General features: G+C 50.7%; 6 protein-coding genes across 6 annotated transcripts; 4 read left to right on the forward strand and 2 right to left on the reverse strand.

The window, feature by feature from the left end:
- Positions 1–796: 796 nt before the first annotated feature.
- On the forward strand, positions 797–2,300 carry N7481_004165 (uncharacterized protein; the record flags this gene model as incomplete). The annotated part of the gene is made up of 3 exons (XM_057263384.1): positions 797–1,201; positions 1,259–1,859; positions 1,915–2,300. 3 exons carry the CDS (start codon positions 797–799, stop codon positions 2,298–2,300), a joined length of 1,392 nt encoding a protein of 463 aa, XP_057125045.1.
- Positions 2,301–4,576: 2,276 nt separating this feature from the next.
- N7481_004166 (uncharacterized protein) lies at positions 4,577–6,630 on the forward strand (the record flags this gene model as incomplete). The annotated part of the gene is made up of 3 exons (XM_057263385.1): positions 4,577–5,546; positions 5,605–6,050; positions 6,115–6,630. 3 exons carry the CDS (start codon positions 4,577–4,579, stop codon positions 6,628–6,630), a joined length of 1,932 nt encoding a protein of 643 aa, XP_057125046.1.
- Positions 6,631–10,237: 3,607 nt separating this feature from the next.
- N7481_004167 (extracellular serine-threonine rich protein) lies at positions 10,238–13,148 on the forward strand (the record flags this gene model as incomplete). The annotated part of the gene is made up of 4 exons (XM_057263386.1): positions 10,238–10,300; positions 10,369–10,554; positions 10,619–11,565; positions 11,669–13,148. The coding sequence occupies 4 exons, from the start codon at positions 10,238–10,240 to the stop codon at positions 13,146–13,148; spliced, it is 2,676 nt and encodes an 891-aa protein (XP_057125047.1).
- A 394-nt stretch (positions 13,149–13,542) lies between these two features.
- On the reverse strand, positions 13,543–15,817 carry N7481_004168 (glycoside hydrolase family 154 protein; the record flags this gene model as incomplete). Its single annotated transcript, XM_057263387.1, has 3 exons — positions 13,543–14,596; positions 14,660–14,876; positions 14,932–15,817. 3 exons carry the CDS (start codon positions 15,815–15,817, stop codon positions 13,543–13,545), a joined length of 2,157 nt encoding a protein of 718 aa, XP_057125048.1.
- Positions 15,818–16,149: 332 nt separating this feature from the next.
- On the forward strand, positions 16,150–17,702 carry N7481_004169 (uncharacterized protein; the record flags this gene model as incomplete). Its single annotated transcript, XM_057263388.1, has 2 exons — positions 16,150–16,323; positions 16,386–17,702. The coding sequence occupies 2 exons, from the start codon at positions 16,150–16,152 to the stop codon at positions 17,700–17,702; spliced, it is 1,491 nt and encodes a 496-aa protein (XP_057125049.1).
- A 149-nt stretch (positions 17,703–17,851) lies between these two features.
- Positions 17,852–20,626, reverse strand: N7481_004170 (transcription factor domain-containing protein; the record flags this gene model as incomplete). The annotated part of the gene is made up of 6 exons (XM_057263389.1): positions 17,852–18,483; positions 18,555–18,877; positions 18,928–19,338; positions 19,419–19,642; positions 19,695–20,347; positions 20,410–20,626. 6 exons carry the CDS (start codon positions 20,624–20,626, stop codon positions 17,852–17,854), a joined length of 2,460 nt encoding a protein of 819 aa, XP_057125050.1.
- Positions 20,627–20,925: the final 299 nt, after the last annotated feature.

Here is a 20,925-nt window from a genome sequence, read left to right on the forward strand (position 1 = left end):
TTTAGAACTTGGAGATGCTGAGAATAGTACTATAAGGCAACTCTGACAGAGGCTCCAGGGTTGTCGGTTATCGTTTCAAGTTTTCAATGTTCAAGTTTTTGACACGACCAGTCCACCTCAGGCTGGGCGTATACTATGGATGTTGTTAGTAATAGCCCTGGGTATATATTGCAACTTGAACCACACTGTTGGGATGTATATATTTCAAATGTAGGACTAGTAGTACTAGTATAGAACTAGTAGCTATAATTCTACGGATATTATACTAGTACTTGTTTATTCCACTAGGTGACCTTTACTCTGATTTTCTTACTATGTGCTGGGAGTTCAGCCATGGAAGCAGTGGCGATCTAGGGCTGATGATGTGGCGGTGCACAGGTGTGGCAGTGCATCATGAGGGGAGTTTTTGTGGAACTGGAACTGGACAGTGTGGGGTTCGTCCCGCATGCCAGCGACCGGTGATATCATCGGGTGATCGCAACAGCTGCTCCCCCCCCCCCCCAAAAAACAAAAAAATGCGCCTGATCTCTTGAGATCGCTGATTTTACCCTTCTTCACAACTTTGTCCACCGTACTATTTCACGTTGCTTAAAACTACTACTATTGATCTTTCTGCAACCCTTGCCGCCTCGCAGGGTGATCTATCGACCCAGGGCGACGCGCTCAGCCCCCTACCTCTCTACGCGCCCATCGCGTTTCACCGGCCGTTTGTTCTTTGTTTGCGATACACCTGCTCTCTTCCTTCCTCGACAAAACTTTGGAATAACTGGAAAAACACAAGTTGTGAAACTTCACCATGGCCATGGACTATTTGAATCAGGTCAAGAATCGCCGCCGCTCCTCCCAGATCATGCAAACTCCAAACCCTGTCCTGACCTCCGAGGATGAAGCTTTCCTGCAACAAGTTACCTCCCAACAGGAAAATACACCTGACTCAGCGGGACCAAGCGGTGGAAATACAAAGGATTTCGCAGCAGGGAGCCCCGTACACCCCGGTCTGAAGGAATCTGCCCAGGATGTTCCTCTTCCAGCGTCACCAGCAGAAGAATTTGGAAAGGAGTTGGGAGAAGAGGCCCGCGAGAACCCCGATATCACTGAGACGAAATCCGAACTTCCAAAGCCACAAGATTCGAAGGCCTCGGACAAGAAGAAGAAGCGCTGGACTGCGATGTTTTGGAAGAAGGACCCTGATTCCAAGAAGGTGCGCATCGATGATAAACGAGTACTTACGCAACGCTAATAATAACTTTGCCTATAGAAAAAGAGTTCTAGTCCCGAAGGCAAAGACAAGTCCGATATACCTACCGCATCGACCTCAGCCTCCAACGGAAACGGAACAGAAGCCACGAAGGACGAAGAAGATATGAAGGATATACTCGAGCACTTGAACCTGTCAGCAGAGAACAATAAGGTGTTCTCAATGAGCGAAGAGACACAGGAATTGCTTCGGAAGTTCAAGTTGATCTTCAAAGATCTTATCAATGGAGTTCCAACGGCCTACCACGATTTGGAAATGCTGTTGACCAACGGGAATCGACAACTTCAAGATACCTATACCAAGCTACCCGGTCCAATGCAGAAGTTGATCGAGAAGCTCCCAGAGAAATGGACGGAGACTTTGGCACCCGAAATGATTGCCGTGGCCGGTGAAAGAGCGTCCAAGAGTGGCGTCAACATGGAAAATGTGGGCAAGGCTGCGGCGGCGGCGGAGAAGATGGGTCTTAATGTTCCAAGTCTGAAGGAACTTGTCTCCAAGCCCGCTGCGATCGTTGGAATGCTTCGGTCGATCATGACCTTCCTGCGAGCTCGTTTCCCGGCTGTATTGGGCATGAATGTTCTTTGGTCGCTGGCACTATTCAGTAAGTGGTGAGAGGACTCAAATTTGAGCTATATACTAATTATTATCTCCTTTAGTTTTGCTGTTCGTTTTGTGGTATTGCCATAAGCGCGGACGGGAGGTTCGTCTAGAGAACGAACGTTTGGTCACAGAGGAGGAAATCAATCAGCTTAACGAAGACAACCCCGAGGGTAGAATTCGTGCCACAGAGACTCTGACCACGACAGCTCCTCAGGGTGCCTCAGCAGAGGAAGTTCGCGAAGGAGTGAAGAAGGCCGAGGAAGCCCGGGCCTCAACTGCAGATGTGGCTTCTGTTTCATCTCCGCAGAGCGGCAACGGCGAGATCGAAAATGTTCGCCCAGGCCCTGTTCCAACTAGGTCGAAGTCTCGATTGTCTATTTTCGGTCGATCTAAGCTGCCCGCTGAGCCAAATCCTAATATTTCACCATACCCTGGTACATAATGGATATACCTTCGTCTTGTCACAATAATCGCTGTTGGTTCTCATAGATTGATTTAACTAGGTTGATTCCATACGAAATTATATGATGTTTGATATTACCGTTTACCCCCGCTATTATAAGTATTACTATTATAGACCCGGCCATAAGAGGTAATAAAGAAGGGCGGCATTGGCTAGTCAGAAATTGGCAATCTTTTATATCACCTTGCAGGTAAATTGAAGGTGCGGCGAAAACGGAGAAAAGAAACAGGTATCAGAATGAGGATAACGGATATTGACTCCAATCACTTTATTACCGGTCTAGGAGCATCACGTTTGTCCAGAAGATCACACGTTGCTTAGTATGTACTGTAGGCTCAAAACTAGTTTTATCTACCATTGGATGTTGCAATTCGGCCCACTCCGTTCTTCGAGATTTTTTTTTGCCTCGGAACGAGCAGGACAGGTGTTCTCCGAAGCGCTCTGCCGGCATAAAAATAGGCTAGCGCCGAGCGGATTTCGGCCGCCGATCGACGGTTGATATCATTGGCAAGGGGAGAATTTTCAGCCCCACCCAGCCACTGCGGGGCGAGAGATGATCTTGCAGGCACCACGAGAGATGGGGGGCAAAAGGGAGCATCCCTTGCAGTAGAATTCGGGGGAGATAGCCGCCCAACTCAACTGCGATGAGCCCAAGCTGACCTTATCAGCCCGGTCGATCTATCTCATGCAGGTAGGATCCCGCCGTGTTGTCCCCCCCTGCTTACCGCTTCTTTCATTCAGTTCCCCCTCCCCCAGAAAAAGAATGAGGTGGGAGAATTGCGGGACGAAGAGGGGGGGGGGGGGTGGTGTTAGAGAGTGAAGAGGGGCGCAGGTGGCCGGGACCAACAGCTCCAGATCCAGAGCTGTGCCGCGGAATAGACAGTCCCGAGTTGTTGCCACCGAGGAAGGAAAAAAACCAAACGAGAGTCGGATCCAGCCAATCGCAAGCACGACAGAGGGACAAAGGGTTCGAATTGCCTTCGTGTCAACAATATGATTCATCGTATCGTTATGACTCTTGATCTGGCTATGAATCATCATGCACGGGTCAACGCCAGCCCTGAGCGTTGGGTGCAGGCCACTAGCACATGTCAGTCTATGTAGAGACAGGATTTTGAATGGACTGCTGCAGGGTTTAGCCAACTGCAATATTCACCACTATTTTTGTTCCCGTGTCTCCATCTGGCTCCCTCCTGTTCCATTTCTTTCTTTATTTTCTGGCTGGTCAGACAATTCGGGTCGTGGAACCGTGCCGGACCCGCAGGATTTGCTAATGATGCACCTGTCCGTTGCTTAGGGGGGGGTTTTTAGTTTTTTCTCCCCCTTTTTTTTGGCTGTAGAATTTATTTAGCGTTGGTCTTTCTGATTGGCTTGGAGTATGCCTTATGCGCGGACCAAGCAGTATAAAGTATATGTACTCGTGTTGACTACTGTAAACTGTAAACAGAGGATGTATCTAGCATAGTCTATATCTGATATTCTAGTCTAGTTCTACCAGTACAAATGTACTTCGGTCTTCTGTAGTCCTCTATGTAATCCTACATCCTACTGCTTGCATCTGCCGTGATGTGATTGGACCAAGAAAATGCGGTGAGTGACGCGGGCGAATGATGGACGGGCAGAAAGGCCCCACTTGTGGTTTGGCGGGAAAAATCGACATCCCTTCTAAAAGTGAGAGAGACTCAGAGACTCCCTCTTCCTCCGCATACCAACCACTCTACAATCTCTACCACTTTCTACTTTACCCCCCCAATCTTTACCCTTCACCTCCAAACATCCTACTTTGATACCGTCGAGAATTCCAAATGGCTTCCGTGCAGCTGTAATTCCCTCGCTGGGGAACCCTCCCTGGTTCCCCAGTCCTACAGCTCCGATCCTTCAATTCCACTTGACGATATCGTTTCCTCTTTCAACGCCCGCTTTGAAGCGTTGGAATTGCCCCCAAGTACACTCCCAGAAGAAGCACTTTGACGTCCCAGTTGGACCGGAGGTGTTTTCGTGGTTACGAATATTCACCATCAACCTCCCGACCCTCTCCCTCACCGATCCCTCACCCTCTCACCCTCACCCTCACCCCCCCCTCTCTTCATCCGCCCTTGACGAACTCCCTTCTTTCTTCAATTGTACAGTGGTACATTCCACTGCCGACATATCTCATCCTCTTGATCTCGTACCCTCAAATTCCTCCTAATCCCCCGCGGAGAAACCGAAGGAAGAACAATTTACGACATCCCACCTTCACTCCAAAGATTCAAATGCTACAACCAAGTCACTACGCCTCCAAACAGACTCACCAGACATCTGCAAAAACTAGCAACGCTCGCCCCGCAACCCCCGGATCTAACATCATGCGACACCTGGACATCACACCCAAGGCTTTGGCCCAGTCCAAAAAAGTAGCCAACAGCCGAACTGGCGGACCTGGCTCGTCTGACCGAAAACGTCGGGCATCCTCCTCATCTGTCTCAAGCGTCTCAAGCGTCTCCTCCCTCGAGGATTTGAGCGAGGAGGCGGACGAATCCGAAGACGATGCGGATGACGAGGAGGACAGGCCGTTGGCCCTGTCTTATGGCCGCCGTCACCCAACCACTTCCCGTAAGACGGGGCGTCAACCCGCAAAAAAGAAGCGCAGACGAGCTTCCGATGACGAATATGACTTTGGGAGTGATGGCAGTGACTCCATCGATAGCTCTGACGACATTTACGCCGGCGTGGACTACATTAGCGACGGCGACGATGAACAAGACATGGAGAAGCTAGAGGAGATGATGATTTTGGATGAATCTGAGCACCGCATTCTGCCACCATCCGAATCCAATGATAGCCAGTGGCACAGCAGCGAGATATTCGGAGACTCTATGCTTCTCCCGGCTGCCTCCTTCTTCGACGAGGAGCAGCTCTACACGGCCATGGACACCTTTGGAGAGACCGACATGGCCAGCGAAGCCGTGGAAACGCCAGTCGCTAGGCGTGTGCACTTCGAGGAGCGATCGGATTCCTCCTCCGACAGCGAGTCGCACACCGACGATGAGATCTCGGGCGACTTTCTTCAGCAGGATTCTCTGGATCCGCAGTTGCGCCGGATGATCGAGAACGACCATGAACATCACCGTAGCAATCGCCGACAGTCCGAAGAGATGTATGGTGATGCTGACTATGGCCATGGCAACATTTACCACGTCGAGTCCGAAGGAACATCTGAGGGTAGCCTCAGCGGTTACGAGAGTACGCTGGTTAAACGTCTATTTACTTACCAAAGTTGCATGCTAATTCCCCTTTACAGCCGACGATGGAGATACCACCGACGAGGACTTGCCCCCGCCAGCAACCATCACCCACCCCCGATCCCTACTCCGCCGTGACTCGACCGATTCTTTGACCGTCACCGGGGATGACAAGCCCGACAGCATCCCCCGTCGCCGAGGCCCCATCATGGGAACTTTCGTGGCTGATCCTCACAAACCCGTTGCCCTGGTCGATTGCACCGGCAAGCACCTTGTCATCATCCCTGCCTATGCCTCTTCACGTCACGACTGGCTTGAGTCCGCTGCGAATAGTGTTCCCGGAACTGCCAACAATAGCCCTCGCCAGACCACTCTGCATTTGGTTGATGAGAGCGATACGGATGCCATGACCTCTCCGAACCAGACAGACTTCAGCCCCATGCTTGCTTCCAGCGCGAACCTGATGATGACCGCTCTTGGAAATGACCTTACTCCTGGCGGCCAAGTCATGGGCCCCCCCTGAGGCCTTCTATCCGTCACAAGAATTTACCGTTGACAGCTCTTTCGAGGATGACGATGAGGATGATCCCGAGTCTGCCCTTAATGTTGACGATTTCATCGACTTCGGCGATGGTTCTTCTGACGAGGACGAACAAGAAGAACAAGAGCAAGATATGGGCAAGGCTTTCGATGACGATACTCTTATTTCCCCAATGGCCACCGGATCTACAATGCAGCCCATGGGCACACCAACGCCAACCCGCAAGAACTCCGAACAGCACGACAGCAATGCGGAGCGTTTCCTGAATCACCTGGACAAGGGTATTGTTACTGCATTCCGGCGCAACCATAACCGCTACCAGGCCCTTCTCCGTCTGCCTCAGCATCGCGAATTTATGCCTGCCAACTCTCCCGCCCGGCCTGCCAGTGTCTTTAGACACGCTAAGGCCACCGACCAGCGTACCCCAACTGAGAAAGCGCAAGTCTCAGCGGCTACGCCGGCGGCGAGGCCGTGCGACGCAAGCTTATGGATGCCCAGCGCCGCACCCAATCCCAAGTTCCTCTCTAAGAAACTTGCATCCTGACTTGCTTGATCCTGACACACTGTTGTTAGTGTTGTACTGGACAACCCCCCCCCACACCCGGCTGGGCTACCCAGCACCTGATGAATCACGAAATTTCGATTAAAATAAGATCGCATGATACACACGGACGCCGTTCAAATGTTTTGAGTCTCTGGTAGACTTGGCTCATGGGCCGTAGCCGATATTTCCCCGAGGTGCTAGCCAATGCCCTCATCTCTTGACCAACCTGTATCTATCTTTCTGTGGTTGGAGATGGGGAATTCCATCTGCTGCGCACCCCGCATTCTATGTCTTCAAAAGTTGATCGATCTGGGCTCTGATGACCCAAAAGTTGATCGATTGTTGTTCTATGCATTGGATGTTTATGCTGCCAACTTTCTTTCCTTTCCCTTTACTTTCTCCCCTTGTCTTTTTTTTGCCATGTTCCCCCCAGCCGCACCCGGGAGAGGGTGATACCTCTTGTCTTTCTACAGCGTTTTCTTGATCTTTTTCTACAATGAGTGATGGATGTGCTGTGACCATTCAAATTAGTTGTCAATCTCAAAAACATTTCAAATATAATCTTTTCCCTGAATAGTAAATAACCCGCAACTAGTGTTTGCCATATCAATAGTGTATGTTAGTGTGTGCCTCCGTACTTAGTTCATCCCAGCTCGGTATTCTCCCCCGCCGAGCTAGGTGGAGGAGGCTATGCAAAGGGCGTGGCGTAGGGCTACCCTGTCGTTGATGGGAATGTACTCCGTACTATTTCCTTATCCCGATGTATTTGACAGTCCGTCTCAGCGGAGCTCGCAGTAGCTGTCTGCTTCGGAGAGTATCACATAAAGAGCAATGGGGTGTCCACATTGAAATGCTGGAGGCAGTCAAGGCAAGTCAAGGTTCTTGGCACCGACCACTTCACAGCCTTCAATCCTTCCATTCTCCACACAAGCTTCCCCAAGACGGTTCAAGTCTGCCGAGTTCCGGGCTTGACTACGGTGATACACTTGTGGTGTCAGAAAGCTAGGGCCAAGTGGCTCAATGCCCCCGGAAACAGAAGACCTTGACCCAGATAGATAGACCCTTTGAACATAAGACAACTAGTAATAACCTTTTACTTCATGTGCTACCCTGGCAGCAGGAGACAGGCCGAGAAGGAATACATCAATTCCAGACCTGAAGTACAGAAATGATGAAACAGGGCAACCTTGGACTTAGTCTTCTTACATAAAGAATATGCACTCGCTAGCCCTAAGCCGAACAAGGCCGCTCCTGAAACGGGTTCTCAGAACCTCGTAAGCCACATCGCTGCAGGGTTACGAACAATGCAACCTTGTGTACAAAGTGGAACGACTCATCTATGTAGAGGCACTGAAAAAGGAAAAAAAAAAAGTGACATTATTCATTTATAGTGCATTGGATAGGTTTGCGAGACTTTGCATGGTTTCTTTCAAGGCTGGCGGTTCAATGTCAGGTCCATGTGGTCCCCATTCGCTGATATTTTTAGCCGCTCGGATTTCTACAAAGGCATCATGAAACACCACCAGGGGGATCAAAGAACTCTCCTCGCATGGTCCTTGAGGATTCTAGTCAAGCCTTGCAGCCCAAGAAGAAAACCGTGGAACTTGAAGGTTCAATCAATTCATGCGAAACAAATTGTCTTTCCAGCTCCGTATGTGAGTATCTTGTACTCAGAAGGGAGCAAGTTACGGCCGAATGACAACGATACCCTAACTATTGTTTTTCTGTCTTTCACCTGCTCCTCCAGGATCTCCAGGGCTAGATCCTGGTTTAGTGGAGAGGCTCGGCAGTGAAGGAAGGGTCAGAATGGACTAGGAGGCTGGAGATGGATAAAATCGGTTAACAGAATAGACCCTATAGACCCTATACCCCGAGCCTAGTCGGCACTAGATGACCAGACTAGCCATTCACCGTAAGGTGTCTGCTCTTGTAGCTTCCATTCGACGGAGTTTCTGGACCGTCCGAGGCTTGACAGGTTTGCTCTTGGCTCAAATCAAGCCCAGACAAGACAAGACCTCCGTGCAGGTTCCGACGCCACAGGGGCACGAGACAAGCGAAAGCTTCAGGTTGGGCGCCACAACCCCCTGGGTCGGGATTTACCCCTGAAAAAGCAAAGGAAAAAATAATGAACCCAAGTCAGCGGTAGGAAAAGGCTTTATTGCAATACTCCATAATCGAATTATTGTTGCAAACTGAAGGTCGCTGCCTGGTCAGGTTGCTGGCGCATGGTGAATAAATCACGGCGCGATGGGCGTTGGTTGGACAATTGGAATGTTGCCCGGCGTTTAGCTCCACCGCTGTACTCCCTACCATCTGTAGGGCTCCAATGCGATCAGCGATCTCGCTGATCGCTGACTGAATGGTGTTAACCATAAAGCACGGGGCGGTCGGCAGTCACGTTCGCTGTCAGAAATCAGAAAGGGCCAGTCTGATGGGATCTGACCTGATCTGATACTGACCACTCTCCATCCAGAGAACTCCCAGAGACTGCCAGGGCGCCACGCCGGCGCCAAACTGGGTTTCTGCACTCCAGCTGCTTTTTGGGGATATTTTTATTTTTATTTTCTGCTCAGTCTGCAGTTCCCACCTGCAGGGACCAACGTTTGAAGGGTTTCCCTTAGCGGTCGCAATCTGCAGTGATGGAACTTGGGGGGGGATGGGGAGACGAGTAGCTGTGTCTTCCGTGCTGAGAGTCTGTGACCCACACAGGTGGGGAGTCGACTTGCAGGGAACAACTGATGTATCCTGTTCATCCTGCTGCTGCTGTTGCTTACCCTGCAAACGCTGTCGATCCGGCGGCTTTCTGCACCGTCGTAGCCTATTCTCAGACGAGCCACCAATATTGGGGGCTATTTTTGACCCTCGCACATCGTGTTCATTGGCCCATTCCATTCCCCCATCCTCCTCTTTTAGTTAACGGATCGCGCCGGAGGATGTCCCATTCTCAGTGGAGGTGTCAATGGAGCGGACCCCTTGGCTGCAGTGACTCCAGTTGACTCTAGTATGTTCCTGCACTAGCCAGTCTCCTCTCACCCCTGCACGGTGGTGGGCGCCATCCCGTTTCATATGGTCGGCCAGGTCTATGCCGATTGGAAGAGCCGACGGATCCTCTGACAAGATGTCTTACCACTCGCTCGTCACAATGCCAGAAAGAACAAGCCGGGTCTGGGTTCAAAGGACCCTTGGCGGCTGTACGGAGTAGTAGTTCTGCTCGTGGTCGTGCAGTTTAAAGAAGGCTTCGCCCACCAGCTTTGCTCAGGATTGTATTGTGTTCCAAGGCCCCGGTCCATTGTTTGTGTTTTGTCCTTGTTTGGACCCTCTTTTTTTTTCTTTTCATTTCTTTCTTACAGGATTTCTATTTTCCCTAGTTCTGTCTATTGAGACTATTCACTATCAAACCTCAACCGCCCAAGGGAGCCTCTTCCCTTCCCTTCGTTGTTCAACTTCACTCGCTGCCTGTTCTGGCTTGTTGACATTCACTTGTTACTGTCGACTCTTTACTGGGACTCTCTGTCTATATCTTTCTCTCTCTCTCTCTCTCTCTCGCAATCTTCTCTTTTCTTCTTCCAACACTTCCAACACTTCCATTCGTTGACTGCTCCTCATCATGAAGGGTGCTACTTCTTTCGTCTTTGCGACGCTTCTGGCTGCGACCCAGGCCACTTCCGGGGTATGTCAAAAAGCGCCCAAATATATATGGTTCTCGAGTGTTTTGCTAATATCAACATCTCTCTCTAGTACTGGGGCTCCGAGAAATGCTACTCCAGCCCGGGCCGTTCCCCCAACAAGTGTAACGAGCACCAGCAGAACGGCTTCGACTGGTCGGGCCTGGCTGATGGATCGTTCTCACAATATGGTGGCTTCGACTTCTCTGGCTTTTCTTGCAGCAATAGCTTTGGCGGAGCTGGTCTCGCCAAGCGTGGTGTATGTTGTGACTTATAGTTGCCTTGCGAACATTGCAACTTTTATACTGACATCTTCATTGCAGGAAAAATGCATTACTGGTACTGCCTCTAAGGGTAGCGGATCTAGCAGCAGCTCCAGCAGCGGCTCTCTAGGTGGCTCTTACGGTAGCAGCTCCAGCAGTTCGAGTGGTGGTAGCTCGTCTAGCCCCTCGTTTTCTTGCGGTTCCGGCTCAGGTTCCAGCTCCAGCTCCAGCTCGGATGAGAATGCCTTCTCCGTCACTCATTTCCACATCTCCACCTCCGAAGAGACCGACTTGCACATCATCTACGGCATGCCCGACGGCTCTTCCTGCCGCAACACTGCTTCTTGCTCGTCTTCTGGAACCACCATCGAGAACGACCAATGTGGTGGTGCGACTTCAGTCTCGTTCGAACTGCCTGATGACAGTGAACACGATAGCTGTGACTTTGGCATCTACACAATTGGCTTTGACTGTACCCCCGGTAACACCGCGACAACTTTGCCTACTGGCCCTGCCACTACTCCCGCGGCATCTGTTCCTGGCATCTCGTCTCCTACGGTCTCCGTCCCTGCTGGAAGCACTGTTGTGTCAATCCCCGGAAAGCCGGGCATCTCGGTTCCTGCCAGCTCTCCTGTGTCGGTTCCCACCGGCTCTGTTCCCTCTTCGGCAGCTGGTGTCTCTACTCCTGTTGTTGTTGGTACTACTACTCCCGCTGCTGGCACACCGGGCAAGTTCACCACATCGACCGTCTACACTACTAGCGAGATCACCATTACTAGCTGTGCGGCTACGGTGACTGACTGCCCTGCCGACTCTACTACTGTTGTGACTTCGACCATTCCAGCTTACACCACCGTCTGCCCCGTCACTGAGACCACCGGTGCTGGAACTCCTCCTACCGAGTCCTCTCCCGCTGGTACTCCCCCCGGCTGCTACTTCGCCTGCCGAGTCAACCCCGGCTGTCCCCAGCGGAAGCTCGCCGGTCACCTCACCTGCACCTCCTGCCGGTACTTCCACTCCCTCCGTGCCTGCTGGCGGCTCCTCGGTTCCTCCTGATTCGACTGTCACTGTCATCACATACACCACTGTTACCACCTGCCCTGTGACTAGCACGATCTCTACTGCCGGTTCATCTATTGTCAGCACTGGCACCACCGTCTCTACAGTCACTCTGACTTCTACCTCTACTATCTGTACCAAATGCACCGGTGCGACAACCGCCCCCGGTGTGCCCCAGAGCACCCCTCTTGTTCCTGGTACTACTGAGACTGCTCCGGCCGGTAGTGAAACCACCCCAGCTGTCACTGTTGTCACTTCGGCTACACCCGGCCCCTCTAGTGTTGATGCTGGCTCGACCCCTGGCGTGCCTGAAGACTCCACAACTACGGTCGTGACTTATACTACAGTTACCACTTGCCCAGTGACTAGCACCATCACTACTGGAGGATCCTCTGTCGTTACCACTGGCACTACTGTCTCTACAGTGACTCTGACCTCGACCTCCACTATTTGCACCAAGTGCACTGGCTCTACCACTGCCCCTGGTGTTCCCCAGAGCACCCCTACTGTCCCCGGTGCTACTGAGACCGATACTGAGACCGCCCCTGCTGTCACTGTTGTTACCTCCGAGACACCTGGTCCTTCCAGCGTTGATGCCGGTTCTACCCCCGCAGCCCCAGAGGACTCCACGACTACCGTGGTGACCTACACTACTGTCACGACCTGCCCCGTCACCAGCACGATCACCACCGGTGGCTCCTCGGTTGTTTCTACTGGTACCACCGTGTCCACGGTGACTTTGACCTCTACCTCCACCGTCTGCACCAAGTGTTCTGCCAGTGCGACTGCTGGAGAGACTGGCTCTGCTCCTTCTGGAACCTCTCCCGTCTCTGGCTCGACTCCAGCTCCTTCTTCGCCTTGCCCCAACACTGTGCCCCAGTGTCTCAACACCTGGCTCTCTCTGGCTCCCAAGTGTACTTCCAACAGTGATGCCTCTTGTTTCTGCCCCAACAAGGAATTCACCAACAAGGTTATCTCTTGCATCCAGGCCTGGGGAGGATCCAAGGCGGAGATTTCCTCTGCTCTGTCCTACTTCACTGGTATCTGCGCCCAGTGGGTTGACAAGAACCCTGGTATTGTGACCGCCATTCCCTCAACAATCACCCTGGCACCTCATGTTTCAGTGCCCGCTGCTACCGCTACCAGCGGTGCTGACGCTATTGGGGGCACTGCAGCCTCGAGCGCGGTTACCTCTGCTCCTTCGCTCCCTTGCACAACCATCACCTACGGCACTCGCACTGTTACTGTTCCTCAAGTGACCTTCATCACCAACACTAATACCGTTGCTGGAGCCACTCAGACCGTTGGCCTTGTGCCGGCCGGTCCTAGCGGCGCTTCTCCCGCCAACACTGGAAAGGTCCCCGCGCCTGCTGCTGCTTCATCCACCCTGAGCAGTGCCTTCAGACAGCCCACTGCCAGCACAGTCCCCTCTGCCAGTGCTACTCCAGTCTTCAACTCGGCTTCAAGCATCTCGATCGCTTCCAGCCTCCTGATGGGATCCCTCGCTGCTTTCCTGAGCCTCCTCCTCTAGACGCCTCAATGTGTGACTTTGATTTCCGGGCCATTTTGCGCTGCGGCTCCTGTGACTTTCTACACTCTATTTCTGTTCAAGATTTCTTCCCTGTCAAGTGCCCAGAGCGCCTTTCCTATTTCAATTCTCATGTTTTCCTTCACGCTCGTGTTGTTCGGTAACAGCGGGCACGATACACGATTCAAGCCGTGAACGGACTGGTTTAATGCCCCCACGAGGTATTTTGATTTGTACTGTAATATTCATTCCCTAATCGCATGCGATAGACCTCGTGAATCTTGTTCTTTTTTTAGCCGATAAATTAAATCTAAAATTTCAGGTAAAATTTTTCAAGTAATCGGTGGTTTAACGTATTCATAACGGCAAGTCTAGATTATCTTATTCTAGGCCCAGTTCAAGCGTCCCAAAAGATGCAGTCATCTTCATGGGTTTCTTCCTTCATAGAAATATTCGGTTGGTCTCTCCATCGATCTGCCAGACGCTCGATCTTGCGGTTACAATTTGCGGATGCAGATATCGCAAACACGCGTGTGATGAAAACCATTTCATCGCCGGTTTCTAGACCATGAATCGAATCGCGCTCGATAATAGGGATCAAAGTCCTTTGACAAGCGATGTTGGTGTTACCGTCTGGTTTGAGAGCCTGCGCCTTGATAGAAGGACTCTTTGACGTGCAAGAAGCGGCTAGTTGGTTCGAAAGACCACTAGCACCAGCCGATGAGAGAATCAACACAGATTCTGCATCTTCAAGTAAACCCTCTGCTCCAATATTCATATCTTCGCCCACGGAATTGATAATTGGCATCTTTGCGCCGTCTTTCAATCGTCGACCTGGAGAGGCAAATCCACCTTCGACCGTATGCAACGCGCGTAGGGGAGCGTTGACACGAACACGGTGGATTCGAACATGCCAGTCGGGCCATCTATTAGTGGGTGGAATGAGTGTTGTTTTCACCTCGATTTGTTTGTCTCCCCAGGGGAACCACCTGACCGATGCGGCAGAGATGGGCTGCAGCCCGGTGGATGTTCGTAAATGAAGGGTTGGGAACTCCGGCTCGGAACATTTCCACTTCACAGCCCACGTCTCAGCTCCATCTCTGCTTAGAGCCAATGTACAGTCTGGCGCGATTTGTTGAATTAGAGGACCGGTTGGAACTGAGAAAGCAAAGGCCGAAGAGTATTCGAATTTGGAATACTTCGCCTGTGTTGCTTTCATTGGCCATGCAACGAATTGTGCAGGAGACAAGCAGAAATGATGATTCCCCGCTGGATGATTACTGAGTATTTGTTTGGGCGCAGGCGAAAGTTGAGGCTGGAAGAAAGATGGATAAGGCTCTTCCTCTGCTGACCAAAACTCGCTGTCTTTCGCGAGAGAGACTGCGATTAGAGTCTTCAAGCACCAGTAGGGAGATTGGGGAGAATTGTAGTCTTCGCTCATGTACATGTTCCTATCGATATGATTAGTCTCTTACAACTAGCGGCACCTCTAACATCGAATTGGGGCTACTTACGGATATAGCCACCCGACACTCAATGTTCCATCGGGGTAGAAAATATCGCTTGAATGGTCGGCCCACCATCGCAGGTGGCGCAAGAGAAACCCTTTAACTTGGCCCGGGGTTGATAGTGGCCAGGGCATATCCGGAACAGGGCTAACTGCCAGTGCAGCAAAGAATGCGCCGCATGAGAACCGATATGTTAGAGATCGACCAAACGGGATGGCCGACCCTAGATACATTAGCGATAGAATGGGCAAGTGATTATATTAGGGGAATGAACACACCACCTGCATCAAAATACCTCCAGAACGACGCTCCGAAGTCGCGTGCTTGTTGTCTATATCGAGAAACCCGATCGGGATCGATATCTTCGGCATATTTGGCGAAAAGCAACTGGCTAAATTGAATCGCGAAGCTGCCGGAATAGTAGTCAACCTGGCGACCTTTGCCGATCGCATCTCGACGTCCCGATCGTTGAAATTCCACTTCCTGTTCGTTCTCCTCTTGTGTAGACAGCCAAGGACCGTCGCCCGACCATCCATCCTCAAGATAAAAAGAATCGAGCACGGCGAGGTCCGCCTTGAGCTCTCCAGTCACTTGGCTGGCTGGAACTCCACACACTTTGATCAGTGCAAGGTTGGAGAATACGCGGAACCATCGCCAGTTGTTTGGTGGCATCTTCTTTCCATTCATTCCACGAAGCCATGCTGTGATGTTTTGTTGTATCTTCTGGTCGCGGTTGTGGAACAGCTTCTCCGGCTCAGCTAACAACGCAAAGCTGACGACTTCAGCCTCAACCATCCGCTGGTCCATATCATCGATTGTTCCCCAGTATTCTGGGCTTTCAGGGTCTGTGGCCGCTGAGAACCCCGAAATCCATGGATTGGTCACTTCATGGATTTCTTCCGCCAGGGCAGCATCGATCGGATCATTACTCGTAATGGAGGATGCAAATTGCAGGAGTGATGCGACAGCCCACAATGGTCGGACGAAGCCTTCGACCTGGGCAGCAGTTTCATCGAAATGAACGCCCGTTGAGATTGGTAGACGGATACGGCCCTTGTTCATCGAGAAGTAGGGCGTGAGCGGACGCAACAAGGCAAGGGCTGCGGTGGCCACATCCTCCCTGGTGCGAAAAGCATTATCTGAGAAACCTGTCAATCGAGGCATTGTAATTGTTTCCTCGAATATGAGGATAGAGAGCTTCCGGTCGTGATTGATATTTTACCCCTCCAAGCAAATCATTCCACCGAGCCTTCGGGGCTCGGGGGAAGTCTCGGGCATCGGGCGAGGTATCGGCCGCCAGCACTAACGGATCTCGGGGCATCCAATCGGTTGCGTTGGGAAGGTAACATTGACGAAAAATTATATAGACATGGTCTCGCAGATTTCTGAAAGGTAATACACCCATCTATTGTTTCTTTTCCTTCTTAATTTCCACTATGACTGTCTGCGATCTCGTGGATCGTCTCAGTGACAGTTCGGACTCGAAAAGCCCCGAAATGACCGAAGTCCACAGTTTCACGTCCAACGAGGATGATGTTTTCAGCAAGCCACAGCTATCTAGAGATGATATGTCACAAGCTCTTGATATTCAAGTTCGATTGCGTGAACTTTATAGCGAGAATATTACGGCTAAGATTCTTCGGGCAGCTGACACCTGTCTCGAAAACAATGTAAGATAGCCACATCCTCCATCTTAATTTGTCAAATATTTGCTTTATTGACACTTTCCCAGAATCCCATAACTGCCTATCCGGAATACGTCCCACAGTCTGGCCCGGATTCTGGAAAGTATTATTGCCGGGAAGCAGACTTTTGGACATGCGGCTTTTTCCCGGGCTCGATCTATTCTCTCATTGAGCGCTTGATTAAGTTTCCACAGTCAACGGGTATCCAACAAAGCATTCCCTCTGTTCTGAAGGAGTTGCAGAAACTGGGTGAGATCTGGTCCGAGCCGATTCACGACATGAGTCTCCGTACCGATACCCACGACATGTCGTTCATTATCCAGCCTTCAATGCGACCCCGTTGGGAACTCTTCCATGACGACCGCGCTCTTTCAACCATAGTTACAGCCGCTGAAAGCCTCTATACGCGGTACAATCCTAAAGTGGGCGCCTTCCGCTCATGGGACCAGCTGACGCAAAAGGGCGTCAATATCACATCCATGGATCAAGACTTTCTGGTGATCATCGACTCAATGTGTAACCTTGATCTCCTCTACTATGCAGCAGCACATACTGGGAATAAAAGTATGTCCTCTGCGGCGACTACGCATGCTCATAAGCTCCTGCGAGCCCACCTTCGCCATGAGACTGGCACATACTCACACCGAGAAGGGTATGACGGTCCTCTGTTCAGCACTGTCCACGTTACCAACTTCGATCCGAAGACTGGTGACTTCAAAGAGGCTCGCACCGGTCAGGGATATGCGAAAGATTCAACCTGGGCTCGCGGCCAAGCATGGGGTATCCTCGGCTATGCACAAACATTCCAGTGGACAGGCCATAAAGAATTCCTCACAGCTGCGTGTGGGTTAGCCGAGTACTTTCTTCTCCGTTTAGATAAGTCCCCGAGCTGTGTCGAGCGGAAAGTCAAAACTGATGATGCGGGTTACAATGATTCCTCGTCAAGCCGTACGTGTGGACGCTTCGTCCCGCTGTGGGACTGGGATGCCCCTATTGACGAGACAAATCCGCTTCGCGATTCATCGGCTGGAGCGATCGCCGCAAATGGGATGCTTGTATTGGCACAGAGCCTTATTGCCCGAGGTGAGTATGCACAAGGTCGTCGCTATCTTGACGCTGCGCTGGCACTGGTCGAAGATGCTCTGGCCTTTTCTCTAGCTGAGAAGGCAACGATCACAGTCCAGGATGGTCAGGTATCAGTGAAGGATGCCCAGCCAAATGCCACATTTGACAGCATTTTAAAAAATGCGACTGCAAACTACAATGCACTCGATCATCGCCGCTATTGGGACCATGGACTGGTTTATGGGGATTATTACCTGATCGAATTTGGAAATCGATTGCTTCGCATGGGGCTTCTTTGAGTTGCAACTCTACATAAACCATGGTTGCCATGATAGACTTCCGGTCGTTTGCAATGAATAAATTTGAAACTTCATCTTCACATATATGATACTGGTAGTATGGATATGTATGTAAACGATGAAGCATTGGGTAGTAGTATTTACTAGTATTACATCTGGCCATTCACCCCTGACAATTGACCTTCCGTTCCTGCATTCATGGATGCCATAGTATTTGTGAACATCATGTCATCCAAACTTATAACACGATCCATATCCATAAATTGCTGATCAAGGAGGAGATAGGATATATTTGAGAGTTCATCCGCTTGATTGTGACCATTGACGGGGTAGTTCCTAATGGCTTGATCAAGTTGTGCATTTGCATGTTGAGGAGCAACAAAGTCATCAGTATGAGTCCATTGTGTTGCAGAGTGTGATATTCCTGTATTGACCTCTTGAGGAAAACTTGGGCGAGGGGTGTTTTGCGGCGAATTTCTTGGGTACTGCTGATGTTGCTGAGCCAACGGAGAACGATGAGATACCACAGACCCAGTACTAGACGGGGCATGGTGATTTGAAATAACAGTCGAGTATCCCAGTACATCCACGTTAAAATTTGGAGCAGCTAAGCAGCGCCGATGAAGATCACGGAGATGGTCTGCATAGGTGCTAGCCAGGCAACGATTCTGTAATGAAGCCAGTGAAGTAGATCCGCGCCACCTTCTCGCCATCTCCTCAAGACTATCAACTAGATACCAGAGCTCTTGTGTAAGCTCGGTGTTATAGTATCGCCAGTGAACTACATCAATTCATTAGTCTCTTAATATTTACCAACTATCGGCTGTAGTTCAAAAAAAGGGATGTTCTTACCTAGCAGAACACGAGCCGCGACAAATACGCAGAAGACGAATTGGTTAGACACGGGATGGATTATATGAGTATTGTCCAAATATTTGGCCGTCATATTCTGTATCTCAATTGCGGCATTTTGGCATGTCTCAGCACTGCAGACGCTGGGAAGTCGAACAATATTCGCCCACTCTGCAGGTGGATATCCTATACGCTGATGCAGAAGAATCATCGATGTGTTGTGAGTGACATGAGCAAGTGTAAGATTTGGATCCATATTAACCAATGTTGGTTGGCGCGAAATATTTGAATCCCTCCATTTCTGGGGAAGAAACATCTTCCAACTGAACTGGATGTTAGCGTTATTCAAGACGCGACAGATGCGCTTTCTTACTGTACAAGGCGGAGGTCCAACTCTTTGAACCGGGTTAGCCAGCTGCTAACCTCACGTCGGTCATGAAAGTTGATTTTCTGTTGGAGAAAGAATGTTGTAACTCGACTTAGGGATTCCGTTGCCTCTACACAATAGGCAAATGCCCCCACAGTTGACATGTCTGGTTGTGTTGTGCCCGGGGACGCCAATTGTGGGGATCCATATTGTGCCGGGGATTCGGTTGGCGACTCGGGGCTCTTCGGGATACTCGAGTACTGAGCTGGTAGAAAAGCAATTGAATTTCCGATTCGGGCTTCTGATCGATCCCAGATTCCAAAGAATGGCGTCGTTACTTGCTCTTCCCGATGCCAAAGCCCCCCGTCTGCGGGCAGTCTTCGATGGACATCATCTGCAGTAAGACTCGTGTTCCAACTTTTTAGAAGAAATGTTAGATCTGTTGAAACATCCTGTAGCAAATGATCGCAGTTACTGGGATTTAAATGCACACATACCCCGTTGCAACCGAACAGAATCGGTCTAAATTAAATATATTCCAGAACACCCGCCTCCTCTCCTCTTCCTCTACCCACTTACGAGAAGGTGGCAGAGAAAGTAAAGGTTTGAGTAGCCTTTGGGTATCATGATCTTCGTCTTCCACGCTGAGTCGTAGGTATTCCACAGTCCTCGTCAGTGATCCGACAATTGACCACGCTCGAGAGGTATTTCCATTCCCGATCTTGAAATGATTAATGATCCTGATGCGATTTCTTCGGAGAAGCCAAACTTACATCGTCGAAAGCAATGATGATCAAAGCCTGTAGATTCTCAACTGAAAGACTATCCATCGCTGTCAATACAACGATACTCCTCGACCTCCTGGCCCTTGACTCTGCGTCAACTTGAGATGCAGTGCTACTACTGGAGCATTTGAACCGGATAGCTGCCACCAATATCGCATGAAGAATGACAACCAAAGATCCTCTTTGATCTGGATCATGCATTCGCCGTCGAAATCGAGTTTCGTGGATAATGGGGATCCAAGGATGAACTCTCTCAAAGTATGTATCCACAATTTCTTCGAGTACGTCCGGTGCAGGCAGACTTGATGTAGCCTCCAGATCCTCCAAGGGCAGTTGTAGTTCGATATTTGGATTGCCACAAGTATCAACTCTTCGCCTCTTCCGGGGCTGGTGTGTAACCGGCGAATCCAATGAACCATCGCGTTCGGAGCCTGGCGAGTGCTGATAGATCCGCTCGGAGGTTGAGTCGTTTGTTGCGCGAGTATTTCGGCTGTTGAATTTGCACAGTTCCAGACACACTGTAGAGAGCAGGTTCACCACCCCATCTAAACGACCATTCTCGGGGCTCGATGGTTGATTTCCACCACCTGAAGAGCCACTACCTCGTGCCTGAACCTCTCTAAGCGTATCCTCGAGTACCTCTAGAAATCACATTAATTGGTATCATCCCCCGTATAATGCGCGGTAAGCCAGAAAAACATACCGATTCGACGACTCAAGCCCTCAACTGCGCCGGTTTTCAATCCTGGCTTGCTCCTTTTGGTGTCATAAATACATGGAGATTCCAATCGGTTGCATTGTGAGCATGTCGGAGATTCCCTGGAGCATTTCAATTTGCGCCGCCGACAGCCTTGGCACGATGGTCGCTCTTGATCAGCTCCGGTGGTACTGGTCTCCTCATTTGAGTTAGTCGGGTCCATCAAGCCGAAGTGTCGGGCTATTTCCAGGGCAATGATGCATCAATTTTCTATCACACAAAGGGGTGGTGAGCAAGAAACGAAAGCAGCCCATCTTTCGCGAGATCGGCGTTTGCATGACCCACGAAAGATGAGGATTGATTGGAGGGAGAAGTATGGGGTACACACAGTGGAAGTGCGGGGGAGCTCCTCCGGACTCGGCGTAGCTCCTCCCGAGAGTCGCCCCGACCCCCGCCGGGCGTTTACCTATCATGGAAAATCTACAAAGTATCTGTCTAATCGTAGTCGTATGAACAGCTCAA

Source organism: Penicillium waksmanii (assembly GCF_028829765.1).
Source record: "Penicillium waksmanii strain IBT 27052 chromosome Unknown utg000004l:1.0-5674109.0:1.0-5678898.0, whole genome shotgun sequence".
NCBI classification, from domain to species: domain Eukaryota; kingdom Fungi; phylum Ascomycota; class Eurotiomycetes; order Eurotiales; family Aspergillaceae; genus Penicillium; species Penicillium waksmanii.